We start from the raw sequence: 11255 nt of genomic DNA, 5'->3' as shown, positions 1-11255 counted from the left end.
TACAAGGTGTGAAATATTTGCTTCTACAATGTGGGTGTTATGGTTGCTGTGTATTAATATAGCTGAAGCAAACCAAACATTGTCTAAAACCGACATGACAGTCTAATTTTAAATGTCTCTGATTGTATGATATGGCGAGGTTCGCAGTGATGTTGCTGGATTTCTTTTTTCCATGAAACAATATCTGTAAGACAAGGATTACCTTCCATATCTGAAGAACATACTAATTTTGCATTCACATAGATTATGATTCGTTGCTATAGGATTAAACACTGTTTACTGCCAAGCAGATATGTCCAAGGAATAGCGACAACATACTGAAATGGTCTATAAATGAGTACACTGCATTATGAATTTCACAGCTATTACAATGTAATATTAATTAAAGGCCAACACATTGAAATATTACATTGTAATAGCTGTGAAATTCATGTGTTATAAAAGGAATAAACCAGTTGGAGTGGTTATTACAAATCACACCTCCCCACTATAATTTCCTATAAAAAACTGTGTTATTCTTGTGAATCACAGCTAGAAATGACTGTAGGTGGACCGTAGATGTGCTAAATGTTTTACCTAAAACCAGAAAGGTCGATTTACAGTCTCCTTCCAGACTGATGATAATTTAAGTAGTAGCTCACACAGCATTGAGACTATGACCTGATGATTCCTGTCAATCAGAAAAGACACAAAATAGAATTTATATCCTATAAATCACATGAATTTGTTGAGTTAGTTTATGATTACCTAGTTATGAATCAAACCAGTTCTTCATATGTGAGGTTGTGTGTGTACCAGTTGTTCTCTCTATCGGCTCTTCTGCCCTCTGAAACATGACCCAAGAGTCGATCTTAGCAACAAAAAGCCAAAGAAATCCTCCACAATGCCGCTTTGTAATCAGATGTTACAAAAGCAGCAAGAAAAAAAAAGACCTTGTTTAATTTCAACAACATTCATATATTTTATATACTTCATAATGAATATAAGCGTCACACATGGCAGTCTTATTTGCATTATTTACAGCATTTATACTTCCCAGTGTTAGCATGTTAGGTGCCTTTGGAAAAATAAATATTTTCTTGTATAATAAAAACTTAAAATAAATATCCTTTATACCAAGAAAATTAAAATGACATCATATTTTTTTCACTTTACAATTTTACAAGTATTGCTTCAGGGATAATTCAAACCATTTAAAGCAAACATGTTTGAAATGCATGTACAGCACTAATAAATGCACCATACATGCTCCATACACACACACACACACACACACACACACACACACACACACACACACACACACACACACACACACACACACACACACACACACATATATATATATATATATAAAGATCTGTCGAGGTCTGCAGGTAGGACATGACACTTTTTAACAACTCAAATATATACTTTAAGTGTAATAAGTGTTATTATTGGTTATATCAAAATATATTATAGCAATATAATCAAATTCCTGAGTTAAATATGATCATATTCATGGTCATTAGTCGAAGCAAATTACTAAGTGAAATCACTGCTTTCTTCTGTTTTTTTTTCATCAACAGTGTCAAAACTACATCTGTACTACATGCTCTAACAAATGAACATGTCTGTTAAAATCACACAACAATGCAAACAGAAATATAGAACCAGACCATTTCCCACTTTGCCACATTTCCTGGACTACAGTGCTGAAAGTAAAATGTTGATAGTCACAACCTCAATGAAAAACTGAGTGACAAAAGAAAAATAATAAGTTAGAACTAAAAACAGAGTCTGAATAAAAACTACTAGTCATTGCTTGTCACATCCTATTATTAAATAAAGAACACACAAGCAACAAACACAGTAGAAAACAAACATCATCTCCATCAGTGCCTAAAGAAAGAAAACAAATCAGAAAACATGGTTGACAGGTTGACTTGCGCACCTGCAGCCAGTCCGGTGGGTATGGGCATAGCAGAGTTGACAGAGTGCCAGGCAGCCTCGGGCAGGGGCGTAACACAGCATGCAGGGCAGGACGAATGCCATAGCTACCGCCGAACTCCATCGTGTACACCTCCCGGACTCACGGCAGGAAAACGGAGCATCTGCATTGGAATCCTCATCATCGTTGGAACAGTGGTAGAGCAGTGCTTTGAGGCAGCAAACACAAGTGGTATACTCCACCAGGGCCTCTGCCGAGCACAAGCATCGACTCCCACACAGCCAGCAGGACGGAAGGGGCGTCTCAGCGGCACAATCCCTACACTTGCAGCGGCTGCAGTGATCACATGGGCTTGGGTGCTTCCTGTTGAGTTTCTTTGTTGTTTCCTGTTTTGATTCCAATTTTAAATTCTTTTGATCTGTGGAAGCACTTACTAGCAGATTTAACTCTTCGTGTTTTGAGTTGCAGCTCTTGGGCTGCTCCTGTATTGCCACGTCTAGTTTGCCTACACTTTCCACACTCCACTGCTCTGAGATAAAACTTTCACATACCTCCAACACCTCCTTTTTCGGTCCGAAGCTCCTCGGTTGTTCCTTTACCGTTGTCAAATTTGTGCCCAGATTTCCCAGAATGCTTATCTCCTGAGTAGATATCACAAAGATTCCCTTCTGCACTTCCTCTTTGTCATTCTCTGGCTGTTCCTTTTCTACAGTTTCACCTTTGTGTACCACAGTCTCTTGCTCTGAAGGTTGCCCGGTGTCAGTAGACCTGTGAGCACTTTGAAGTGAATGTGAAGAATCCTGAGTGTGATCGTCTGGACCTGGCACAGGACCTTCATCAGGGGCAGAGTCGGAGATCTGTGTGTGGGGCCAGGTGGAAGGACTCTCAGTGTACTCGTTGCAGGAGTGGACAGCTTGGATCTGGTGCAGGGAGAGAAGGCCACTGCCGCTGTCCTGAGCTCTCGGCTCCATAGTCGCTCAATAAGGGAATGTAAAGTTCTCTGGAGCGAAGTGAACACATCTGAACGTCCTGCAGGGAAAACAGAGTGATAAATAGCTTGTCAACTTCCCTGTATATGCAAATCTGCATGACTCTAGCCAACAGAATATGCCTAATCAGCATGTGGATGTAAATGTGAAAAGCTTCCTTGCTACCTGTTTCATTAACACCTTCAGCTACAGCATAAGGCCAGAAGTAGCAAGTAGCCAGAAAAGTATTAATGACTGTTCTGATAGTAAAAACTGCAGTGTGCAATGTTTAACATGCTTAAAAATGTAAAAAGACTAAAAGTAGGCCGTCATATACGATATTTACAGTGGTACACACGCTTCAAACATCCTTTAAGATCTGAAAGTAGGCAGAGACTGTATTTATGTGTAGAATTGCTGAGGGTGAAGTTTTCACTGTACAAGCACAGAATTAGTGGAAATTTAGTCTGCATGAACTGAAGCCAACAGAAGAGGCTAATAAACAAATCAATGCAAATAGTGCGCACACACACACACACACACACACACACACACACACACACACACACACACACACACACACACACACGACTCTTTGTGCAGAAATAAGCTGGTGGCCTTCTCTTTCATGTCATTAATGGCTCACTCTTTTAAGCTTCACCTGCAAACAATGTTTTTTTTACACAAAAACTTTAAAACCAGACAGTTTACACAGCAGTAGTTCTGCTTGTGGCTTTTCAGTTATCTTTCAGTAATCTTTCCCTTGCTAGGTTATCTTACAGTCATTAGGTTAGCTTTCACACACAAGTTTATCTTTCACGCATCTTTCATTCACTATTTTTTCCCTTTAACTCATTAGATTATATTTCACTCTCTAGTTTAGTTTAGATGTCACTTGCAAGGTTACTTTTAACTCACTACAATAGCTTTGATTAGCTGGGTTAGAAGTCTCTAGTCAGGTTTGGTGTTACTCACTAGATTATTTTTCACTCACTAACTTAACTTGTATTCACTATTTTACATTTACTCACATAGTTCAGCTACTTTTCACTTGTTGTTGATGTTACATGCTAGGCTAAATGTTCCTCATTATGCTACCTGTCATCATGTATGCTTTCACTTGCTACGTTATTATTTACTCACTAGGTTAGATGTCACTTGCTACCCTGCTCCAGTTAGGGCCTGAAGTGTGTAGGTTTTAATACACAAGCTTTGTGAACATGTGAAACTCTCGGCAGACAACAACGTGAGCTTAAATTTGAACTCTCGACCCTGATGCTATGAGGAGGTGAGAATATCTGCAGTACAATTGTGACATCACATAAAAGTCATCCATATCCAGACAGAGAGAGACAGATTAAAATAAAGATGGAGAAACACATACAGAAAGACTGACAGACAAATAGAGAGAAAAACAGAGACACACATAGACAAACAGACAGAGAGGAAGACAGACAGTCAGTCTATGAGACAGAAAGACAGACAGAAAGACAGTCAGTTAGACAGACAGAAAGACAGTCAGTTAGACAGACAGAAAGACAGACAGTTAGACAGACAGAAAGACAGTCAGTTAGACAGACAGAAAGACAGTCAGTTAGACAGACAGAAAGACAGACATATAAATAGTTAGACAAAGTCAAAAGGTCCACTGAATGGAGCTTAATGTTTGTTTTGCTGCATGTAAAAACTCCATATCCATTAAAACCATAATACCCATAATGCACTGCGACTTGTGCATGAACACAAACTCTTAACTGCTCACATTAACTTCGCAACTGGACACACGTACACACACACGCACACACATACACACATACACACACGTACACACACACCCACACACATACACACACACAAACACACATGTACACACAAACGTAAACACACACGTACACACACACACACGTACACACAGACATACATACACACACGTACACACACACAAACATACACACACGTACACACACACAAACACACATGTACACACACGTACACACACAAGAACACACACACACGTACACACACACACACACCCACACATGTACACACACATGTACACACATGCGCACACACACACGTACACACACACATATACACACCCACACACACACACATATATACACAGACACATACAAACAAACACACACGTACACATACATATATACACACACCTACACACAGATACACACACACACGCAGATACACACATACATACACACACGTACACACAAACACACACACGAGTTATTCTGTAAAAGTCTTAAAGATTAAAACAACATGAATGTTAATGTTGATGTTAAGTAACAAAGCTTCCATTTATTTACACTTTATCACTGAGCTCCACAGAATAATTGCTTAAATGTTAAGCTTAAAAACTCACCGTAATGTCAACACTCCGAGCCCCTGTGTGTGTGTGTGTGTGTGTGTGTGTGTGTGTGTGTGTGTGTGTGTGTGTGTGTGTGTGTGTCCCACCGATGTAGAGAGCTCAGTACATCCTCTAGCACAAAAGAGAATAAATGGATGTCCTCAAAGTTTTCATCACTTTTTATTTAAAAACTCTGAAGCTGTAAAGTCAGAAATGGCGCCGCAAGTCCAAGTGCACGAGCCAAACTGAAGCTGCTCCACGCGCGCACGCGTGCGTGCGTGCATGCGCGCGCGTGTGCGTATGCGTGTGTGTATGCGAAGTGGAAACAGAGCAGCTCTTTGTCCCGCAGGATGTAACGCATCCGGTCCGCGCGCGCACAGGCACGGTGGGTTGCCACATCACCAGAAAACAGGTCGTATCGGAACAAAAATGATACACAACTTTTAAACAAATCACAACAAAATTTGAACAAAAACTTAATTCTAAACAATAATAATTACATTAAGCAATGCATAGCTATTGGTATTAGTAAAATATGTGTGTATGTTTGTGTATGTGTGTGTGCGTGTGTATGTACGTGTGTGAGCGTGTATGTGTGTGTGTACGTGTGTGAGCGTGTATGTGTGTGTGCGTGTGTATGTGTGTGTGTTTGCGTGTACTGTACGTGTGTGTGTGTGTATGTATGCGTGTGTGCATGTCTATGTGTGTTTGTACTTGTGTGAGCGTGCATGTGTGTGTGTGTGTGTATGTTTGTATGTGTGTGTGTGTGTGTGTGTGTGTGTGTGTGTGTGTGTGTGTGTGAGTGTGAATGTGTTTGCATGTGTATGTGTGTGTGTGTGTATATATATATATATATATGTGTAATAATAATAATATGAGAGAGGTGAGAAAGAGTGAGATAGGAAGGAGAACCCTGACCACACACCTGTTATTGTTCTTTGCTTTAATGAGATTTCTGTCTCAGTGTCTATCTGACTGACTGACTGACTTTCTGACTGTAGCATTGCGTGAATGCCGTCTGATACTGTGTCTGCATGTCTGCCTGTCTGTTTGTCTCTCTCTGTTTGTCTACTGCTTGCTAGTTCCTCTGCATCAATGCCCCGCCCCCTTCACTGTGACTGACAGTTACGAAGGACACACAAGTTTCAGTGGGAAAAGGAGTTTCATTGTGTGAGATGTGTCACACGTTGCTCTGGATAAGGGTGTGTGCCAAATGCTGTAATGTGTAAAGTGTGGTTTTAACTCTTATATGAACAGAAATATGTTTAAGAATTCATCCCTTTTTTACATGGTGATGATACATGGCTTTTTTTTTTTTACATTAGACTGATATAAAAGTGAAATTCTAAGCCAAGTGCAAACAACCCACTAAAACGATGTGGGAAGTAACATGGTGGTCTCCTCACCACTGGGTCAGGGTGACATACACCTTGATGAGCCCACATAATAAATAAGAAGGAAAATGAGTCCCATTTCCTTTTTCAATGAGTGAATAATCTGAGCTATACAGCTAGGTCATTTGTGTGGTTTATGAGATGCAGTTGATTTGGAATTTGTGTTTGGATGAGTGTATGCTATCCCCTCTTACCTGCCTGTTACAGACTTACTCTAAAAATTCAATCGACTATAGCATACAGTACATCAGGCGTGATAACCTCTCTAATTTATTTTGTTTGTGGCTTTGTTGCTGGTCATTTATTTCTGCCTAACCATTATCTATACACAAGTACTGCTACTGCTGAGCACTGTAGAAAAATTAGGAGTAAAACCACTGCAGTGATGTGCAAACTGCATCCGCAATAAATCCATGAATTATTTCAGTGGTGAAACGGAGTATCAGGCAGAAAATTCAGACTATTATTTTAAAGGCAAACAATATGATAGCTAATCATGTAGACAATAATATTACTGGTTCCGATCAAAGAAATGTCACTAGGTTCTTCTTCGAAATCTACCTGCGTAGTAGATACCTTACCTACATTTTTCTTCATGAAGTGAAGCTCCAACTAGAGCTGGAACATCTCTAGATACCTGGGGATCTTCACACGGTTGGCTCTTCTATTTGAAGGTATGAAATCTTCATGTAGTGGAACACAACTGGAGCTGGAACAATTTCTATATGCCTCGGGGAGTGGGCAGAAAATGATAATATTAGCAAGCACATGATGATAATTTGCATTTGATTGGAAGGTTATAGGATGTATTATGTGTATGCTTGGCTAAAGTGATACATTTACAACATTTGACAGTCACCCATTTTGTATATTTAGCTCAAATATGAAATATGAAAACACTCTCCTTTAGTAGAATTTGATATTCTGGGAACTACCAGAAGTCTAGAGTTTTGTGATCTTAAAGAGCATGACAGATTTTAGTTTGTTAGATACAGAACAGAGTTTGTTTGACTTAGATACATGGGAGCTAAACCATTTAGAGCCTTGTACGTAAGTAGCAGCAGTTTGTAAACAACTCTAAGCTTAACTGGTAGCTATGAGTATGATCAGATAAAATTGGCGTTATCTGATCATATTTTCTTGTTTCTTGTTCTTGTTCTATAACGCTGGTAACTGTATTTTGTTCTAACTGTAGCCTAATTATTAACGATCCATGAACAGCTTCTCTGCATCAGATAAAAATAGAATGTTTCTTAGCCTGGAAATATTTCTAAGGAAGCTGTTCTCTTAAATATAGGTGATGTTATTGATGAAAAACAAGTTCCTGTCTAATATAACACCCAGGTCATTCATTGTCCAGCTAGTTACAGTACATCCCTCTATGGAAGTTCAATTCAAGTTTTCAATTCAAGTTTATTTGTATAGTGCTTTTTAAAGTAGACATTGTCTCTATGCAGCTTTACAGAACATAAACATAGAACAGACGGTAAACATAAGGAATAATATAAAGAATTAATAGAATAAAAAATTCACGATTATTATTAGATATATATATAGTTCACAATGTGTATGTATTTATCCCCAATGAGCAACTCTGAGGTGACTCAGGCAGCAGTGGCAAGGAAAAACTCCCTTAAATTGGTAAAGGAAGAAATGTTGAGAGGAACCAGACTTAAAGGGGAACCCATCCTCATATGGGTGACACTGGAGGGTGTGATTATAAATATACAGTCAAACAAATGTTGTATTGGTGTAAGGATCAAATGGAGTTCAGATCTCCTCCTTAGTATCATAGAGTCCAACTGGAGCTGGTAGATCTGTAGATGTCTCAGGATTCTCACAGAATTGTGAAAGCTTCTTGTTACTGGTTTTTGGACCGATAAGTACTCTTTCAGTCTTATTGGATTTTAAAATAGAAAATTACAAGTCATCCAATCTTTTATGACTTTAACACACTCAATTAACTAAGACAATCTATTTTTTTTTTTACGAGATATATAACTGGGTATTGTCAACATAACAATGGAAATTAATCCCATGCCTTCTAATGATGTTTCTCAAGGGAGAAAAGCAGGGGTCCTACAACTGATCCTTGAAGGACCCCATATGTCACTGGTGTTAAACTAGACATTATCCATCCAAATCTACATAATGGTATCAATCAGACAGGTAGGTACGTAGCCTGTCCCTGAATATCTGTAGAATTTTGTAAGCGATCTAAGAGAATGTCATGATCTATACTGTCGAATGCAGCACTAGTTCGAATGCAGTGAACTAATCGTGAGATGCAGTCTTGGTCTGAAGCTAAAAACAAGTCAACAAAAATTTGTAAACATGTCATACCTATGAATTTTGACTCCTGTAATCCTCCATTAAACGACACAAACACAACTTTGGTTCAGTCAGAAAGCGGAGACTCTACATATACGGATGACTGTGTGACCAATATTCACAGAATTAGAAGAAAAACACAAAACAAAGGTTAGGCTTAATAACCACCAACTTGAGAGGTTTAGGGCCGTGACCTAAAGATAATGAGGTAGTAATATTGAGAAGAGGATCTCCAGCTGTATGTAACACCTCTTTCAATAGTTTGGTTGGAATGGGACCTAACATACATACATACATACATACCTAACATTGCTCTTCCTGTTCTATACTTCTAAGGCCTTGTAGTTGAATTTGTGGTGCTTTAGGTGAGATTGGATCACAAAATATTGTCAATGGTTGAACAGCCACAGTTTTGTTCCTAATATTTTTCTAGTCCTCACTTCCAAACTGTGATGGAACACTCTTTTCAGATGTCAGATTTCTTTGTAGATAAAATATAGACAATTTGCTAAATAAGAACCTGTTTTGTTCATATTTTTTTAAATAGTTTGAGTTACTTTCTATGAGGTTCATACAGGTACTCAGTAGTAAAACGACATGATTTAGTAACTGTAGTTTCACAGCATTGTGAACAACCTTGTTCTGCGCAAGTGGCTAAGTTGAAAGCTCATACTACAGCATGTCACTTGACTAAGGGTCTGGGTGCCAACATACATACATACTTTCTCTGCTAATACACACAGTGTACCACCTCTTAACATGACATGACATTGTTCGTATTCAGCACCAGGCAACCTGTAATGAACTTTCAGCGTGGCAACAGAGGGGCACCACCAGAGATGCCAGTGGCATCACAGCTAATACTCTTTTACTGTCATTTTTTTTAGATATGCTTGGTGGTGCAGTGATTAGCAAAACCAGACAACAATCTTGGATCTTTATCTTGTGATTTGCAAGTGATGGTAGATGGCTTAGTGTGAAGTATGCACCCAAAATAATGTTAGAGAGATAACATCAGCACCAATAGGACACATACCAATACTAGAGGTTTGTAATACCACATATCAGTACTACCATTTTGTAATAGATTATTTATTTTATTTTTATTTATTTATTTAATTTGAATTAGGACAGTGCACATTAATCAACAAGTCAGCAATAAGCATCAGTGTAAATATGCCAGAATTAGCACAATAGCTAAATTTCATCTGTTGTCCTAAGGCAAGTATCATAAAACACAAAATACAAATAAACACTCTCACTCACTCTCACTCATTTTCTACCTCTTATCCGAACTTCTCGGGTCACGGGGAGCCTGTGCCTATCCCAGGCGTCATCGGGCATCGAGGCGGGATACACCCTGGACGGAGTGCCAACCCATCACACACACACTCTCATTCACACACACACTCACACACTACGGACAATTTTCCAGAGATGCCAATCAACCTACCATGCATGTCTTTGGACTGGGGGAGGAAACCGGAGTACCCGGAGGAAACCCCCGAGGCACGGGGAGAACATGCAAACTCTGCACACAAATAAACACAAAATACAAATTTATTTAGACATGGTTAAAACAATTAGATTGGATTAGATTTCAACTTTATTGTCATTACACATGTACAAGTACAAGGCAACGAACCAGAAGTGTAATAATCAGCAAGTGGAAGATGTATATTATTTACACTGTGAGTACTGTATTGACAGTATGAACAGGATAATATACAGATGAATATGCTATGGACAAGATATACAGGTTGGGAACTATTGACATACAGTATTATACAGGGATGGGTGGACACTGAGTGGCAGAGTTCAGCAAGGAGCGAGCCCTTGTGAATAGCTGTTCCTCAGTCCACTGGTTTTTGTCAGGAGGCTTCTGAACTGTCTACCAGAGGAAAAGGAGACAAACAGTCTATGGGCAGGGTGAGAGGAGCCTTTAAAAATTCTGCAAGCTCAAAACTTAATTATGGAATTAGATCCACAATACTATTAAGCAACAATTAAGGAACATGATGGTGTTAATAGACAGATTGAAAATGTGGGTGTAGTTGACACCATCAGCAGACTAACCTGCAGAAATGGTGATAATTTTTTTTAAACAATAAGTATTAACACCTCAGAGAAGAGTTCTGATGATGTGCATGGTTCTGATGTATATATTGCTGAAGGGGAAAAAGATAAACCACTGCCTATTTCTAAGCAGGAGCTTGAGGAGCCTGGTGTTGAAATAATATCGATTTACCTTTTGTGGCTTTTCCCAC

At 39.0% G+C, this 11255-nt stretch overlaps 1 protein-coding gene across 2 annotated transcripts; it reads right to left on the bottom strand.

Moving 5' to 3' along the window:
* Positions 1-936: 936 nt before the first annotated feature.
* Positions 937-5632, bottom strand: spry2 (sprouty RTK signaling antagonist 2). Of its 2 annotated transcripts, none has more exons than XM_027155955.2 (2): positions 5371-5632; positions 937-2959 (listed from the first exon to the last, which is right to left on the bottom strand). In XM_027155955.2, exon 2 carries the CDS (start codon positions 2899-2901, stop codon positions 1900-1902), a length of 1002 nt encoding a protein of 333 aa, XP_027011756.1. In that variant the 5' UTR covers positions 2902-2959; positions 5371-5632; the 3' UTR covers positions 937-1899. The 2 variants fall into 2 exon arrangements, with proteins under 2 accessions (XP_027011756.1, XP_027011755.1); XM_027155954.2 differs by having other exon boundaries at positions 5279-5631.
* Between the last annotated feature and the right edge of the window lie 5623 nt (positions 5633-11255).

The sequence above is a fragment of the Tachysurus fulvidraco genome, chromosome 18 (assembly GCF_022655615.1).
Source record: "Tachysurus fulvidraco isolate hzauxx_2018 chromosome 18, HZAU_PFXX_2.0, whole genome shotgun sequence".
NCBI classification, from domain to species: domain Eukaryota; kingdom Metazoa; phylum Chordata; class Actinopteri; order Siluriformes; family Bagridae; genus Tachysurus; species Tachysurus fulvidraco.
This window is presented reverse-complemented; position numbering and strand designations above follow the sequence as displayed.